The 18,997-nt window shown below is 41.9% G+C and overlaps 1 protein-coding gene across 3 annotated transcripts; it reads left to right on the top strand.

The window, feature by feature from the left end:
• Nucleotides 1-5,499: 5,499 nt before the first annotated feature.
• On the top strand, nucleotides 5,500-18,695 carry SMAGP (small cell adhesion glycoprotein). 3 transcript variants are annotated; one of them, XM_075591626.1, is made up of 5 exons: nucleotides 5,506-5,636; nucleotides 12,542-12,695; nucleotides 15,833-15,917; nucleotides 17,574-17,651; nucleotides 17,780-18,695. In XM_075591626.1, the coding sequence occupies exons 3-5, from the start codon at nucleotides 15,884-15,886 to the stop codon at nucleotides 17,953-17,955; spliced, it is 288 nt and encodes a 95-aa protein (XP_075447741.1). In that variant the 5' UTR covers nucleotides 5,506-5,636; nucleotides 12,542-12,695; nucleotides 15,833-15,883; the 3' UTR covers nucleotides 17,956-18,695. The 3 variants fall into 3 exon arrangements, with proteins under 3 accessions (XP_075447742.1, XP_075447741.1, XP_075447743.1); XM_075591627.1 differs by lacking the exon at nucleotides 12,542-12,695 and having other exon boundaries at nucleotides 5,500-5,636; XM_075591628.1 differs by lacking the exons at nucleotides 5,506-5,636; nucleotides 12,542-12,695 and having other exon boundaries at nucleotides 17,542-17,651.
• The last annotated feature ends 302 nt before the right edge of the window (nucleotides 18,696-18,997 follow it).

The following is an 18,997-nucleotide window of genomic DNA, read 5'->3' as shown; positions in this document are numbered from 1 at the left end:
GTGTCTGACCTGTAGAAACCTGAACAGTTCTGTACATGGAAGATTATATTTCAGATAAAATTCTTCAAATTTCAAGGTCTTGTCTCTACCTATCATATTTCCTGCATCTTTTATATCCTTTTCTCCGTCCAGCTATCAAATATGTTAGTACTGCATCCAGATCCAAAGTTTGGGTTATCGAGTAGAGGGACCAATCTAGAAGGATTCCCAATTAGCTGAAATTTAGCTTGAGTGACCTTCTATGTGTTTAAAGTAAACTTGATGCATCAATATGGTGTTTCTTAATGTTAGCTTTTCCTATCCAGAGTAAAGATGGGAGGCTCAGTGGCTTATTAAGTGAACATTGCAGATCTACTCAGTCAAAAATGTCTGGGTTTGAGTGTCAATAAATAATGTGTCTTAAATTTGTTGACAAATAATATTTTCTAATATTTGGGACCGCCAGACCCCTCTATCCTTTTGGGGTTAGCAGGACATATCTGGCCACTCTTGGTTTTTTATTTTGCCACATGAAATGATCTTGTTCTGGATATCCTTGATAAATGTAAATAGGACTATGATCGGTAATGTCTGGAAGTAATATAGTATTCTGGGGAGCATAGTAATTTTAATTGAGGTGATATGGCCTAGCCATGACATTTGGAATCCATCACAGGTTTGGAGATCTTTTTTAATTTGCCTGAATAATTCTACATAATTACGTTTTAATAAGTTCTAATATTTCTTGGTCAAATTTACACCAAAATATTTTAGTGTGGAATCTCTCCATTTGTAATCAAAATGAAATTTGAGTTCTTTATAGTTATGACCTTACACCTGCTATACAGACCAAAGTTTCTGAATGTCTCTCCGCTATACCATCATGTCAAAAACAGAGCTCCTCATATTTCCTCCAAACCTGGCCCTACTACCTCCTTCTACATTACAGTTCGAAGCACTATCATACACCAAGTAGCACAAGCTCCGTCTCTTTTCTTCTGGTTCCCTTCATTGATCCTTTTGGCGATGTCCTCCGATCCCATTGCTCTCTGTATGTAACGTGTAGCTCACCACAAACGAAGGGCGACCGCGGTGCTGAGGTAGGGAATTGGTTAACGCCAACCCACAGCCACGCGGGCTCGCTTAGGATGTAGAATAGTCGTTCAAGCCAAGTCAGGGTTATAGATTTGAGAGTAGTGTAAGTACTTGCCAGGTCTGGAGTGGAGAGTTGCGGATCGTCAGAGTGCGCAGCCAAGTTCAGGATTGGAGAGTAGTGGATAGTCGGGGTACGTAGCCAGGTTCAGGAAAGGAGAATATCGGATCGTAGGAGTACTTAGCCACGGTCAGGACTGGAGACAGGAGAATGGTCGCTCGTAGCCGGATGAGGAGAGGTGCGGAATCCAAAAGACAAGCAAGTTAGGCAACAAGAGGTTAATCAGCAGGGCAAGGTCACAGGAACTGGAATGCAGCAAGGCACGACGTCACACTAGATTATGCTCAGCAAGGAATGAGAGCAGACTCAAGGTATATAAAGGCAGAGCCTCCAATAGCCAGCCAGGGCGGAACCAGGAAGTAAGGACCGATAGGCTGCTGGTGCACACAGGTGTGCCCTATAATGCAGCCTAATTGGGGATGGGGGCGGTACTGCTCGCGCGCCGACCCACGCGCGTCACGGAGGTCAGGGGGCGGAGCCTGGAGCGCGCCTCACTCCCACGCCGGTTCTGAATGTCCTTAGAGCAAGAGGTGGCGGGAACAATCGCGCGCCGAACCACGCACGTCACAAAGGTCAGGGGGCGGAGCCGAGAGCGAGCGTCACTCCAGCGCTAGTCCTGTCCATCACCAGAGCGGGGGCGGGGCTTGGACCGCGCGTCAGTAGGGAGGCTGGACGAACGCACTCGTCGTGCGTCAGAGCAGGGGGGAGGCCGAATCCACGGATAGGGGATCAGGCCGCGCAAGGTCCGCGCGCGTATTGGGACCACGAGACCGCGCATCCCGAGTGTCCGTCATGGAAGGCTTGTTGAAGTGAGGAGACGGTCTGCGACCGCCAGGATGGCGAATCCTCACACTGTAGTCCCATGGGTCACTGCCCAATACCCAGGCCCCAGGCTGCCAGGAAGGCCCCTGCTTCCTCTGGGAGTCGCATAGTGGCTTTCCTACATTTGTTGATCTCAATCAGACGCAAGGGAAACGCCCATCTGTACCTGACTCCATACTCACTGAGTGCTGCCATTACAGATCATAGTTCCCATCTCCTTACAATAGTTAATCTTGAAAGACCCTGAAAGATCTGAATGCTTGATTCTATATTTCTGAATCCTAAAATTATTCTGTTTTTTTTTGTCTCAAAATAGTGTCGTTTTATCACTATATCTCTGCTCTTTTTTGTATCCTCAAGCTTTGGGCCCAGTGCGCTCTGTCGATCTGTAGCATAGAATCTTGCAGAGATGGGTCAATCACCATAAACAGGCGTTTTAAGTAAAGCTGGAGCTCTTCCTCTGTTACCGCCTCCAGGACGTTTCGAATTCAAAGATTATGTCTCCTCTTCCTATTCCTGAACAGATGACCTACCGCTCGACCTGAATATTAAAAGTGTGATGATTCTTATAAAAGGGTGAAAATGGGGGGGAAATCATATAAACAAAATCCCAAGAAAGGGATCACAGGTCCCCAAGTATATAGCACTCACTAATGTGTATATATATCGGACCTGTTTAGGTCCGGAAATCAAAATATTAGCCATCACAGTAGAGAAATCAAAGATCCCTGATCAGAGGATCTGACACAACAGCTAAAATCTTACTTTAATAAACCGAAGATACACATGAGGTGTGGTTATATATACAGTGAAAAAAAGAATTAAAACTAAGGTGGGAGGGTAGAAAAAAGAAAGGAAGAGAACTTCCTGTAGTAGAGCTCCGGAAAGGTGAAGAAAGCAACAGCAGTGAATAATAAACTGTATGAGTATCAAATCCACAATGTTCAATACAGAAAATGATCCTATGCTATCTCCTATAAAGGGTGTTTGTCCAAAAATATAAATGGGGTATGTCAGGGACGACCGTGATATAGATCAACCCGACCCCCAACTAATTGGATAAAACAATACCCTGGAGCTGGATCCCAAAGAATGTAGATAACGGATAAATCATAGTACTCACTGAAGCTTGATTGAAGAAGTCTGGGTTGGCGTGCAACGGCTCAGCAAACAGCACGAGTAAGGGGGACCCCCAGCCAGGGGAAAACGCCATGCAGTGCTATCGTGGAACTGCCGAAAAATAAGCTAATACTGCTGGATCACTAAGAAATATATTTATTCAATCATCGGAGCATACAAAAATAGCAAGTCCCTCGCGGAGGACCACTCTGACGCGTTTCATGCCCTTACGGCACTTTGTCAAAGAGTGACAAAGTGCCGTAAGGGCATGAAACGCGTCGGAGTGGTCCTCCACGAGGGGCTTGCTATTTTTGTATGCTCCGATGATTGAATAAATATATTTCTTAGTGACCCAGCAGTATAAGCTTATTTTTCGGCAGTTCCACGATAGCAGTGCATGGCGTTTTCCCCCGGCTGGGGGTCCCTCTTACTCGTAAGGTGGGAGGGTCGCTGTGTGATCTAAATAACGTTGTATACAATATAAATAGTCAGCAGCAGGAAATAGGCAAGGAAATCTATATCAAAGCATATATCCAACAGCAAGGTTACTAGTAGTAATCTGTATATTCCGAATAAATATCCGTAATTCAATCATCTAGTGTTCTCAATGTAGTATGTATCCTATAGCCTAGTATAATGGCTAGTATTTATTGTATCAATACAGTATGTGTGACAAAGAGACTAGGCTATCCACAAAGTCCATCATTACCTGATGTAACACCTTGATACCCCAAAAAGTGAAGTTACAGGTATATCGAGTGCACATATACCAATATATATCAATAGGCGGAGTACTTTTCTTAAATATGGAGTTCAGACGTCCCAGTACGAAAAAACTAGGTTGCTTCAAAGACAGCAAAATATCCCAAAATCCATCAACTAAGCATCCAAAATATTCTTCATCCACTACTATATATCCTCAATGCCTTCGGAATACAGCATATTCGTATAAAGGGTTAAATCATATCCATACATAAGCATAATGGCCTTCATCCCTAAGGCATAAGGTTTTTATATAGCCTGTGTGTTAATCACTATCTGGGTAGTCATGTAGTGTGAAGTCAGTGTTAAATGTGACCCATGTGTCTTTAAAGAACTAGGTATGTTTGTTATATAGGTTTCACATAAGATAAAACATAGTGGGTGATAGAAAATCCACCAGTACAGATGATCTACTGTATGTAGATCTACGTATATACTCACTATCATATGTAATACCATATAGTCGTTCCATATAGGTGCTTACAAAGTTACAAAACGGGAAGCAAACTGCAACCATAAGTGCATAATCATAGAGCCATACTGTGTGTGTCATACAGGATCAAAAGGCATTTAGGAACAGTTTTAAATCAAGGTAAACAAGACAATTGAAAGCGGTGATACAAGCTGTTTGCTGACTGTACGGCTCCCGACCTTGAGCACTCGCCTCCGTCACCGTTGTGACATCAATAAAACCTGACACACGTTTCACGTGACTAGCACGTTTTTTCAGGGGAGAAGTATGTATCACTCCCTTAGTGATCATTTAAATACCTTATCAATGTGGGGCCGTGGTTAAGTCCCTGGACCCTTATCAGAGCCTCAACCCTCGGTTGATATCTACCATTCCTTCAGATGGATATCGGTTGCAATACCTTTTAGTACAGGCAGTCCTCGGTTATCCAGCGGAATCCGGTCTGGAAGTAGCGTTGGATAGTGAAACCGTTGTAAAGTGAGTCCCATGTTAATCAGTGGCGGTGAGCGCTGGATAACGCATTCGGGTGTCGAAAAACGGCCCATAGGGTTGCATTGTAAAGCGTTGGATATACCATTCATTGTAAAGTGAAACGTTGGAGAGCGAGGACTTCCTGTATTTTCATTACAAATAATTTACAATTTATTAGCATTATTGCAGAATGGCAGTGTTTCCATCCCCAAACGCAGGACTGAAACGTCAACATTATGTACTGAGCTAAAGTTATTTCTCATTTATACAGTAATTTAGCTGTTAATTTGATTTATTGGTGTACTCTGGTGGTTATTCATGAAACTGTGATAGTACTGATCAGGTAACTCTCGATCACAGAAACTCCCATCCAGGTCAATGGGAGAGATGCTATTCCTATAACATGGTTTCATGGATCATCTTCATTACAAGATTAAGGTCGCGTGGCTTTACCTCTTTGCATGTGTAGCATTCTTTTTCTCATCTTTATTTTTCTCTTTTCCCTTTTCTTCTCTATCTCGCTCATTCTTTTCTCTCCATTATATTTGTCTACCTATCTTCCTCTTTACACCTTTTCTCTTCGCTCCTTTATAGGTTTGGCTCACAGTGTGTTAAATAAATAAATAAAAAAACCCTAGTGACTGTACAGTACATTCCTGCTCTTGTTGTGAAACTGGAAAGGTAAGAACAAGGAAACGCCTTAAACTGCGTGAGCAATAACCTTTGCCACTTAAAAATTCTTACTAACCTAGGAACAGTTCAAGTAGAGCACACACAGCAGCTGCATGTGCTTGTAAGGTAAGTACTAATGTTCTAACTTTAAAGGTTAGTTCTTATGTTCACATAACATGAACATCCTATCTTTGTAGCAGGCTTTGTGTAAGGTCTCCTATTACAAATGGTCACACAGCGTTATAATGGTGGCTTTTAAATCAGTTTCTTGTAGTGCACCCATTAGTGGCATTTTTGTTTTTAACTGGGAATTTCCCAATGTTACCACATTCCAGTAATGTGGCAGGACTGTAAAGCGTGGGGCTGAAGTCTTCGATTCTTTTTTAGGGTTGCTACACGACTTTATTATAATACAATATTGGATGTGTTAAATGAAGAAATGATGCGTCCTCTCCCCTGTTCCTCACTGTTATTGCCTTATGAAGTCACATGCACACATGCCCATTGTTCTCCTTCTCTGGCGTTGCTACTTTTCCTTTTGTATAAGAGCACACAAGCATAATTTCACCCCTCTGTTACATCTGGCTCCGAATAGCAGGGTTAAAGAATGGGGATGTCTCTATGATCCATGCCCACGTAACTTTATCTGTAAATACCAGACACGGGTTATGGTGATTTTTTTTTTACAAAGCAGCCTCAAAGAACATATCACAAATTGTGAACTCCTTGGGAACACTGATAATTGGGCATACTGTATGCAAAAAAAGCATGTATGCCAAACACATTCCTTTTATATTCCATAGGAAGGAGTAGAATCCCTTTATTGCAACATCAGGTACTGTAATAAGATTGCATATTCTTTTATGCTTCCTCCTTATGAGACTAAATAAGACATTCTTAATTATAATTATAATAAAAATCATGGCAGTCTGCACTGTGTTGGTTCTTGGCCAAATATCATAGACACATTCCAAAGCAAAAAGTTGGACTGCTTTATTTCTAATTTTTCCGTCCACAATGCACTGCTGGACTTCCTACGCATGTCGTTTTCTCTAGTGATATAGAATCTGATGAAATTCAAATTATGCTGTGAACAGGTTAAACGAGTGCTGTTTATTGTTGTAAATACTGTATAAAGTGATAGAAAGAAGCGTAGTTCCATTCAATGCATGAAATACGGAGGCATGTCTCGGGACACTTTTCAATATTTAATTATCTTGTATAATATTGCACGGTATACAATATTAATGTAACCTGGTTCAATTAACTTGCAAGCTTTCGGAGAATGCCAGGTCATTCTGCTCATAGAGAATGTCCGGTCCCATGAAAACAGCAGTAGGCAGGATATGGGATACCTCATTTGGACAATTGCTCTTGCAGGGTTCTCTGGCCTTGTGACCACTGCAGCATGAAAGCAAAAGTTAACCCCCCACCCCCAGTGCCCACCTCTGGTTCAATAATGTATCTTTAGAGTTTCGAGCTTCTGTTCTAAGAGAAGGACTTGCCAGTGGGGTCCTTTTCACATCGAAGATGACATGATAGTGGTAATGGAACACTTTATTAAAAGCAGCAATCCCCTCCAAAACCATGGCACTCAAAACTCCAGAGACCCTTCAAATTGCCAAGATATTAACGTTTTTACCGTTGATAGTTCTTGCACGGACACACAAAGATGCAACATCATCTCACAATGACGTCAACGCATTCTATTGACAGCCAGAGTAAGGCTGACCCCAGTGACGATATTGTTTCTCATGGACAAATATTCCTTTAAGTACTGTAGTGATGGGCAAATGTGTCAGCCCGTGATATTTTGGACAACCTTTTCTATTTCCTCGCAAACCCACAAAGGTTCGTTCAAACCTTTTCTTATTCAAAAAAAAACATGTGATAGCATGCAATTCCCCCTTAAGTCATTATTTTGTGCTTTTTTTCAGTGTTTTTTTTGTTTTTACGTTTGTTGAAGTACTTTTATAATTGAGTCACTTTTAAGCAAATTTTCACTTCCGCTTAGCTGAATTTTCGCACAATCAAATAAAAAATATACATATATAGAGTTGACTTTTTTTAGAAGTCAGACAAATTCGTAAAAAGTTGAGCTCCCGAAGAAATGCTGTTTTCGCAGAGCATTCGGGCATTCTACTTGTACGGATATTTCCTAAATGAAATATCTCAGTAATCGGGGGCTCCCCGTAGCCTGGGGGGCTGGGGTTTAGCTTCAGGGGCTCTTTGTTCCAAATATGGTAACAAAAAAAATATTGCTGCTTTAAAGTAATCACCCATACTTTTTATTTTCAATTGTTTGGTCTGGTTTTCATAATGTGCAAAGTAGAAAAAGACGACTGCATACAAGGGATTAACCACTTCCGCGGGACTTTACCGCAATTGTTTGTTTTTTTTGTCTCTCCATAGAGGACTGAATAAACAGCCACAAAATTTCAGGGAGGGGTGGGGGAGGACAAACCTACCCTTTGTCATGTGATAAAAACAGACTCACTGCTCACAGTACTTTTTTATACAACATATACTTCCTCCCCTTTACTTGAATCCGAAAGTAAAATCTTCATGTTCTAATAGAACAACCTCCCTTGGCTTCATGTGCCTTTACTGACACCCGTTTGCAACAAGCTTAACTGTTCCATGTACAGTACCATGAACATATATACATATCCAGCAACTTCATCTAAGCTGGGGTCATTTTAACATATCTTTGTATTATTGTATAAAGTCTAAAACATTTACAAAAATTGGAAAATGGAAGATTGGAAAATGGAAGATAGATGCAAACTTTGGCCAGGTCCCCAGGGTAGGCTGCGTCGCGCGCGCCCATACACCACAGCACAGTCCTCTATGGTGCAGGCCCCACTGGCCGTGTGTGTGGGCGCGCAAAGCGCGATGATGCGTACGCTGGCAGGGAAGACAAGAATTTTGTCTTTCCTTGCCTCAACGCGATCACGTGGTCGCCCGGCAGCCAATCATGGAAGGGCAGATATGCCCCTTCATGGCCCCACCCCCCGCGCATCCCATGGCTCCCAACAGAGCACAGATCGCGGCTTTTATCTGTGCACGCGCTGCCAGGTGCACGTGCAACAGTAACCACTGGGGCCATAGCCTAAGAACCACTTTTAAGCTGCCATGTAGCATTCACTAATATTATAATGCTTGTTTTACCATCCTGATAGTAAACTGAAACAACTGGAGACGTTTATGCTGCTTTTTAGACCATCAGTATCAGTCAAAAGCAATTCATACTCCTATTGATTGCAGGTTTTCATAACCATAACATACTGTATTATGTGTATTTTATCTAAAAGTGACATCATTTGTACTATTGTTGTGCACCCGCTCTCTAAATGAGTCATATTTGCAACTGATATAATGGATATTTGCCACAATTATTTATGTTCATTGTTTAGCAGAAATGTGCTTAGCAAATAGACATAAATCAAACAAGTCACAAACACAAGTGATGTTAGCATTTACTTTTATAAATTAACTTCCTATCCCCCTTATTATTGATTACTTAACTATATTCTCCATAAAATTAATTTACCTATTATGTTATGCTACCAGTGGTACATGCTGCTGCCATTCAATAAAATACCACCTTATAAAATACCACCCAGGACATACTTGAAAACGAGAGGTAACTCTCAATGCATTACTTCCTGGTAAAATATTTTATAAATAAATAAATAAATAATAATTCACAATACTGTACATAAATCAGTTAAACTCTTTACTGGATGTCAAAGGACTTGATTTACTTTTTTTTTTTTTTTACATAAGTACAGTGAGTAAAACTGGTGCAGTCTATAAAAAAAATACACTTTTCTTGATACATAACAATAGTCTAAGAAGATAATTCAATATAGTCCGAAGCAATCGGTCACAGAGTTTACACCGCTCTGCCCCAATCATCTTTTGTTTTCTAATGTTATTGTAAAAAAAAAACGTTGTGATTTGAGATTCAACTTAACGAAGATATCTGTGAGGTTGTAAAAAGGTCTGTGTGCTATACTTTCCAATTTAAACAATACTCGTGTTGGTCCATTCAAAGGTGTCACAAATGATGACAATTCTACCAACCTGCAGGATCGATGCGGCTCCTTAAACTGAGACTTTATGTTGAAACATAATGGGATTCGAGAGGAAATCTGTGGAGGAACATGATCACTGAAGTAGGGCTAACACATTTTGAGATGAGGAAAGAATATGCCGGAAACTCAACAGAAATGTGGCATTTTATAATTGGTGATTAATTCAGTTTTGTAAACATCACCTACATCTAAAGATGTTCAATCTAGGTTTTGCAGCCAGTAGACGTTGATTAGGTTTTGTAGCCAGTAGACTTTGATGAAGAGCTTTAAGCAGCATCTAAGGCAGGGGTGCGCAAACTGGGTGATGCACCCCTTGAGATTCTCTGGGGCGGGGATTGCGTTTAGGGGCCCCGCTCTCTTCTCCAAAGCATTTAAATTAAACACCTGGCCTCTGTTACTCACTTACCTGGTCTCCAGCGGCTACTGGCGACACATCGCCATGGCAACACGGCGTGGGGTCACATGATGTTGTGACATCATAAGACGCCGGAGAACAGGTAAGTTGGGGGGGGGGGGGGGGGGAGAGGGCCCGCGACCAGACAGGTGGATCACAGACTGAAAAGTTTGGGCACCCCTGATTTAAGGCATTGCAATCACATCACCATTTATAACACAGAATAATTCTTATTTTTATCAGAGTTCTCCAGTGTGGAGATAATATATATATTTTACATTTTCTGAAAAAAATTATTTACTGGAATAACAATGTTAAAAAAGGAATATGATCTCTGTAATTAAACCCTTTGGGGCCTATTTACTAAGATTTTATTTCTAAAAAAAAAATGGGTGCGTCAAAATGTCAGTGATAATACAAGTAATACAAACCTTTAAAAAATGTGTATCCTATATGCGAAGACTTCATACATATGACGTCAACTTTCTTGTTTAAAACGATTTGTAATGCAGTCCACATGTTGAAAACCTAAATACAATTTAAATTAAAACATAATTATGTGTACTTTTATTTAGAACTAGTAAATACCAATTATTATTATAAAATATTCATAAAAGCCATACTGTGAAAATAATACTGTTTTTATTTAACCTATACAATGAAACATCTGTTCTGCGTCAGAAAAAAAAGAAAAAAAGGTGATGTGAAATAGCGCTAATGGGAATTTAAACAATTGACCCTACTCTGAGGGTGAGCCCTATGGTAGAAAGGCAGCCTGGTGACAAACTGACAGTACAATCAGAATAGACAGCATATAACAAAAAAGAGATACCGGCGCCTAATGAGTCCAAAAAGATGGAATCCTGGATATCCAGTAGAAATAGTTCCAGTCCCAAGATGATCAACAGTCTCTAAATCTTTGGGTTCTCATCTGAGAACCCAAAGATTTAGAGACTGTTGATCATCTTGGGACTGGAACTATTTCTACTGGATATCCAGGATTCCATCTTATCTGTTCTGCGTCAAATACATTTTTGGGTTGATACATAGCGCTAACACTATTAAGTCTTTTTAGAGTTTCTAATGCCCTTAATTGATTTTGTTGCACACAGAAACATTTTTTTTAGTACATATAATTTACATCTGATTTAAAGTCCATTTCTATGCTTCAAAACAAATGAAAAAAAATCCCTTTAAGGCCTCGCTCAGACAGGGCGCGTTGAGACATGCGCACGTCTGTCGCAAATTTGGGTTGTTCGGTGGGAGTTTTCAAACTAAAAACTCCACCGGCAGCAAAGTGCAGCGTTGTCGCTGCGACGTTCTGCCATCACAACCCAAATTGACATTTTGGGCTACAGTCGCGTGACGCGAGCTGGTTCAGCCAATCAAGGCGAACCAGCTCCGTGACGTGTACGTTATGCCCCCGCCACGTCCCCAAACGCCGCGACCCAACTCCTGCAGTTTGAGCAGAAATCACTGGGCTGCAGGAGCGCGCGGCGGAGGAAAGTATGCGGGCGTAGCGCCCTGTCTGAGCGCAGCCTAATGCTGCTGGCGTAGAAGGTTAGCTTTTGAGGTTGGTACATAGGCACACAGAAGCACAATTGAAATTGCGTTTGACATGTGCAAATGTGCGAAAATAAATATTAAACTGTTGGCTTGGGGTTTCTAGACCAAATTACTCACAATGTAATGCAGGTTGCAATACCTTTTAAGATGGGGGGCCACCTGCTACTTTGACCTTCGATAACACCATAAAGGATTAAACATTAGAATGTGACAAAAAAGGTTCATGTAGCTATGTTGGAGTAAAATTATAAAGTCCAGACATGTTAAGTTATAAACCATTTTTAAAGTCATAATACCGTCCATTTATTATTTTATATTTTTAAAAGGCCCCAACAAAAATGATTTTTAACTAAATGTATAATTACTGGCGGATTGCACAGTGCTTCTGCTCAGATGAAAATAAAGAAACCAAAAGACAATATAAAAAAATGTTTGGTCTTGGACTGGCTTTTTGGGTCAGCATGCAACAGAGGGCAGTCCTGCACCCTGATCATCATGTGAGTATGAAACACACGAGACCAACACACGAGACCAACACACGAGACCAACACACGAGACCAACACACGAGACCAACACACGAGACCAACACACGAGACCAACACACTCCCCATGACACCTACATATAACTATGTCCCCCTACTTCTTAAACCCAATTTGTTCAAATGAATCCGTCTAATCCTGGTGTATTGTTAGATCTCTAATATGGACAATGGAGATTTGGAAAAGCAGAACTGAATTCCAGTCCCATGATGGCAGGCTGGCAATTATCCATCCCCACTGAGTTTCGCAATATGGTCAGAATCACCCCATTAAATCTTCACTATACTTCAGGCTATAATGTGCACATTTTACATCATTCTGGGTCCCTGCGCTCTAAATGCCAACAGTGAATGCGGGATAGGCGCATGTGCATTGTTTGTTAATAAGATTCATAGGAACACCACTTGGCTATAGTTCTCCTTCCTTTCAGGAACTTGATATTGCACGATCTGGCCAGGAAGGGGTTAAGTTTTGGGCGTGGCAGCCAGCGAGAGCTGCTGATTAGAACCAGTACTGCACCTGTAGCCAGCAGCACGCACCCTGCATACATCAGCTGCACCTGAGGCAGCACTGACAGGAACACGGTGAGTCCCAGGGTTAGGTATGGGAGCAGCGTGTGCTGCCTGAAGGAGATGATTATGCGTATGGAGGGTAGCACTGCTTCCAAGTGTCTAACCACAAACCTGCCCCGAGTCTGTGACTTACATCCTGCGGGGGGGGGGGGGGGGGGGGGGAGGAAACATGCGAGCATGTTGTGGCGTTGCAAAGCCATACAAAGCTGGTTGCATGGCTCTTATCAAACCCGTTTTCTGTGCATGTTTGTGTAGTTCTTGTTTTTTTTTAGTTCTTGTCTAGATGGAGATGTTAGGAGCTCTGCAAGCGCGTGTGCCAAAGGAGTTTGTTTTGAGAGCCATGAATACTTGCCAAGACCTTTCAGTGACTGGAGCTGCCTAGGTGTAGCCCTCTTGTCTCTTCTGACCTGGATTTGCTCACGTGGTTGCTCTGTGTGTGAGTTTATTTAGCATACATAAATATAAAGGGGCTGTTTGCATGTGCAAAACTGCCCTGGTTTCAGCCGTGTACGATCTCTCCAGGGAGCCGGCGCAGAACAATACTGCCACTTTTAAGGGGTAGGGAGTTGGATGGAAAAAATAAGAGCCAGACTTTACAATCAGGAATCAAATTGCAGGCAGTGTGTTTTGGGCTGTGCATTAGATTATCACTTCCATCTAGACTAGTATTGTCCAAGCTTTCTATCAAGCCTTTAATAAACCAGAAAAATGTGTCAATGTGGCACCTGCCATTTTGTCTTACTATGGATGCATTAAGGCTGTGTTCATACAGGGGCACACTGAGCGATCGTGTCCGCACACTGAGCGATCGTGTCGCCGCCCCCCCCCCCCCACCCCCCCAAACGCAGCGACCCAACTCCTGCAGTTTGAGTATAGATTGCTGGACTGCAGGAGCGCACAGCAGAGGCGCGTGGACGTAGCAGCCAGCCTGAGCTCTGCCTAAGGCCTCGGACATGGTCAGCGCTTACGCTCGGCACTTAGCCCCTGAAGCCGCAATGAGAGCGGCTTTAGCAGGGGCTCGCTTGCGGAAGCGCCTTAGCTAAATTTAAAATTTTTGCGCTTGCCGGAGCGCAGTGCCGGAGCGCAGTGCCGGTCACGTGAGCGGTTTGCCCAATGAGGGCTAACCAACTCCGTGACGTCACTGGCCCGCCCCCGGACGGCGCGTAGTCTAAGGCCAGGGAAAGCACCCGCTTTCCCTCAGCCTCCGCGCGCCTCAGCACGCAATTAGTAACCATGGACGCAGCCTAAGGCACGTGGCTTTACATCTGACCGTTTTTTTGGGGGGTGGAGGGGGGCGCTGATGTCTGTTTACCTTCCAGGCAGTCCACTTTATTGCCTCCCTTGGGCCGAGTTCAGGGTGGCTGCTACGGATGCGAGCGTCCGTGCGCGCCTCCCCCGCGTGCTCCTGCAGCCCAGCGATCTGTGTTCAGGCTTCAGGAGTCGGGTTGTTGTGTTTGGGGGTGGGGCGAATGTGTCACGGAGCTAGTTCGCTGAACCAGCTCACGTGATGCGACTACAGCCCCAAATATCATTTCTGGTTGTAGCGCCAAAATGTAGCTGCGTCAACGGTGCACTTTTGGCGCCGGTGGAGTTTTCAGTTTGAACACTCCCACTGATCAACCTGAAATCCGACAGACGGGCGCACGGTAGCACGGCCGTCGCGTAGCAGCCACCCGGAACAGGCCTTATTTAGCTGACAATGATTTTGTCCCAGATTACTAGGCATGTTTGGGTTCTGGTAAACAAAGTCTCTGATTTATTCTGTTGGGTTAAAGCTGAACAAGTGTTATACAGTATACTTGGCCCTCCAGGTAAATAGTCTCGACTTTTTTTTTTTTTTTTTGGACTGTATTGTAGCTTTCATGTGAAGAGGGGAAGTATATATATATATATATATATATATATATATATATATATATATATATATATATATATATATATATATATATAATTATTATTAATGTTTCCTTTTAAAGGAAATCTAAACAAGCAATGTAGCGTCTCTCAGTGTGAAAATATGTTGGTGGAATAATTGCGCTGCTTTCTGGACCCAGTGCATTTGATGGTTTGCAGCTCACTTGGCTGATAAAGTGTTGTGTTAATGTTTGGGATGTTAGAAAATTTGTATTAAGGAAATTACTGTAACTCTGCTACCTTACACTTCATTGTGAACTGTCACATAACCCTCCAATTTTACCATTTAGTAAGTGCTGTACTAGTTTCTGACAGTGGCTGAAGCTTGTTAAATAAATCAATCTCCCAGCTGCTCTTATCTGCATATCAGCTGGATTGGGGGCCTTTAAGACCCCTTCTATTTCAGTATAAGGATGTACACTTTAGGGGGAGGAAGAGAGGGTTGTTTTTGCATGAGTTAAATTGGATATTTTTGTGTCTCCAGAGGGGTAACTTGCCTGGCAACTCCTCTATGCAGGCATACCCCGCATTAACGTACGCAATGGGATCGGAGCATGTATGTAAAGCGAAAATGTACTTAAAGTGAAGCACTGCCTTTTTTCCACTTATCGATGCATGTACTGTACTTCCATCATATACGTGCATAACTGATGTAAAAAACACATTTGTAACAGGCTCTATAGTCTCCCCGCCTGCGCACAGTTTTGGTACAGGTAGGGAGCTGGTATTGCTGTTCAGGACGTGCTGACAGGCGCATGCGCGAGCTGCTGTTTGCCTATTGGGTGATATGTCCTTACTCGTGAGTGTCCTTAAACCGGGGTATGCCTGTATAACCAGTGACATGGCAAAAAAAAGTGTACAGGAGGGCCCCGGATATACGGCGGGTTCCGTTCCAGGGGCCTGCCGTATAGTGAAAATCACCGGAAAGCGGATCCGGCGGTTTTCAGGTGTTTGCTTGCACAAATCGGCATTTTTGCATTATGCGCGACCTATGGTCTACGCATGCGCGATTTAAGATCCAAGATGGTGGCCCCCTTCTCGGTGCCGCCGAGAAGCGGGCCCTGCTGTACCTATTTTTATGCTCAGAGTGCTGTCTGGTCTGAATGTGTGAGTCTCTATATACCTCTCCCTCATCACCATTTCATAAGGATAGCTGTGTAACGTAACAAGACAATGGTGTCTTATTTTAATGTAGGTTATGCTTGCCTTTTTGAATATATTTTCTCTTCATGCAGTTTGACTACTAAAGCAAAAAAGGGTGAAATATTTGTGTGCAAACCTACACTATGGACTTTGGACCTACACCAAACTCTGGGGCAGGTAAGATCTGTTGGTCTCAAGAGCATTTGGATTGTGTGCAAGTCTTCATGTGTAACCCCAAATCGCCTATTTCTGTGTACTTGGATGCATGCACTGTACTGCAATCGTCATATACTGTACGTGCATAACTGATGTAAATAACGCATTTATAACAGGCTCTATAGTCTCCCCGCTTGTGCAAGCTTCGGTACAGGTAGGTAGCCGGTATTGCTGTTCAGGGCGTGCTGACAGGCGCATGCGCGAGCTGCCGTTTGCCTAATGGGCGATATGTCCTTACTCGTGAGTGTCCTTAAACAGGGGTATGCCTGTACTGTGCAAAACTAAATATAGATTAAGAAAAAAATGTTTAAAAAAAATCCGGGTTGCTTCAGTTTTACTGAAATGCAACCTTGGCCTGCTTTATGACACAAACGGATCATCCTAAATGCCACTTGGATTCCCCTTCTGGGTGCAAAAGCTCCAGCTCTGAATTGTTGCAGCCCTCTCTCTGAGTGTAACAATGTCCTGGCAACTTGACATTGTGATGTGACTTAGGGTCCTGTTCTCATTTAATACATATTAATATAATGTATTTCAAATAGGAGAGGCTAGCTAAATTAGATTTCTTTACATTAGAAAAGAGGCGATATGATAACTAAACATGAGAAGGATGTTGGTCCAGGGAGAAATCAGATTGACAATTGTTGGGAGTCGGGAAGGAATTTATTTTTCCCCTTAAGAGATCATTGGATAATGTGTCACTGGGATTTTTGTTTGCCTTCCTCTGTATTAATATACTGTAAGTACCGATATAGTATTAAGTACCAGTCTAAATTTAGCATAGGTTGAACTTGATGTACGCATGTCTTTTTCCAATCTCATCTGCTATGTAACTAGGACTAATTGTAGTAAAGTGTAAATGTAATACCATAAACTGTTATAAAAAACGAATGTTCTTATTAGGAATTTCATATATAATTATTTTTTTAGGGGGGTGGGGGGCGAGTAACTGTGTCCCTCAACACTCTAACAGTGTGTCTGAGATCGGATGCATTGCAAATTCTCCTGTATTTGGTACAGTCTTCAAATTACTTGTCAATTACAGGGAACACTTTAGGAATGCCTAGGAACCCAATGTTGAAAAACACTGTCCTAAATAGTATGGAGTTAAAGCTGCAGTTCAAGCTTTCGTGGGTGGTGGTGTGTGGTTTTGTTTTTTATTTTATTTTTTATTTTTTATATATAAACCTTCAATAGTTTCATGTGGGCAATCTCTACTTGCCTAAAGAACTGCATAGCTGCCGGTCAATTCGTTCTCCGTCTATTGATCGGCGAAGTTTGGCGACATCTTTAGATATGGGAAATGTAAATGGTTGCTTTAGGAACAAACATGCTTGTTAAAATAGAATACAAGAAAAATGGTCTTTCAAAGTTGTGTTTTGTTTTTTTTAACAGACAATGCTGAAAGTATTTTTTCTTGCTACAGAACTGATTTATTAAAAAAAACACATGCAGGATATTGCTTGAACTGCAGCTTTAAGTGGTCTTCTGGCTGGTAAGGTAAAAGTCCCTCTTACTGTAAATTGTTAAGATATTTGCCAAAATGAATATGTGGGTTTTTTTCTTCCCCTGGGCTGTTTCATAGTTGTGACGTCTATTTTGTTTCCTGTTTTGAAGTACTTACTCCACCTCCCATGAAGGAAACCACCAACTCCTCATCTGATATGGAAGGCTTTGATATTGCGGTCATTGCAGGTAATAACAAATCGCATGTTAAGGTGTTTTGACATAGCGCATTGCACAAAGTGTTTGACTCAGTACATTGATTTCCTTTTATTTATTTATAAAAAAAATTTAATACACCCAACGCCTTTCTCTTTTAGGGGTAATTTCTGCTGTTTTCATAACTCTATTAATTGTCCTGGTGGTGATAACAGTCTACCTATACAAACACAAAGGCAGCTACCGTACCAACGAAAATCCAGATGAGGAGGCAAGCAAATCGTTACAGATGGAGAACAGTGCCTCCTGCCAGGAAAAGCAGGAATATTACTTGTAATATGCGGAAGCTGTGGTGACTGATCCAGGACGGGTCATGGACTTCTATTTATTTGTATTTTTTTTTTTTTGAGGGAGGTTCTCGGTAGACTACGGCCAACGTGGTCAAAGATTTGATGCAACGAGCTGGAGTGAACCAGGAAAGGCTATACTGTACTGTATGTTGTAAATATGTCTGCCTCTCTTCAGAATTGTTGGGGCTGCTACAATTTCTTAACTTTAATAGAGAAGAGGTCAATGCTAAAAATCTATTTTATGACACTGCACTGCAACCAAGCTTTTTCTTTAGAGTATTGTTCAAGTAACTTCTTTCAACTGCAAACTATACATATACATTCCTGATTTGGGATTTTAAATTGTTTACCACAAAAAAGTGCAGATACCAAGTGCTCCAATGGGTGGAGGGTCTTCTCTTGATGTACTGTTTCCCATTTTGCTGCATGGATATGACATGCTACGCGTAGGATGGCTTTGCTCCTCGCTTGTGCCACTTGTGTGACAGTACTAGGTACAATTAATATCTTGTCAGGTTTGGTAGGGCTTTAGAGCACACTAATCATTGGCTTCTAAAACATTGCAGGTGTCTTTAATTGTAATGTAGTGCTACTGTACATCAGTTGTGCAGTGCACATATTTGGTGACTGTTGCATAGCTCATGCAGAGTGCATAGTAATAAGGGGATTGAGGCATTCTGAGGGAACCACCTTTGTCAGTTATAAATAAAGTTGTTTTTTAAATTAATGTGGCAATAACCTTCTTTTTTTTTTTAGCCTTTTAAAATATTTTTGGCTAATACAAAATCCTTAAACAATATAAACCGGTTGAGGACAGCTGGATCCAATCCGTTGATGTAATGCCATACTTTACGAAGGTATGTTCATCTTTCGTTTCTTCACCAAAGTAGAAGGGCCATGACATTAATCTTGGTTATTCCTGTTTAAGTATGGTGTTATTAAATACCAAAACTTCTGCTGGTTAACATTAATATAATTGTCTGCTCTGCAATACTCTAGTGCACTCTGTGCTTTAAAATAAAGCTAACC

This window comes from Ascaphus truei, chromosome 3 (genome assembly GCF_040206685.1).
Source record: "Ascaphus truei isolate aAscTru1 chromosome 3, aAscTru1.hap1, whole genome shotgun sequence".
NCBI lineage: Eukaryota > Metazoa > Chordata > Amphibia > Anura > Ascaphidae > Ascaphus > Ascaphus truei.
This window is presented reverse-complemented; position numbering and strand designations above follow the sequence as displayed.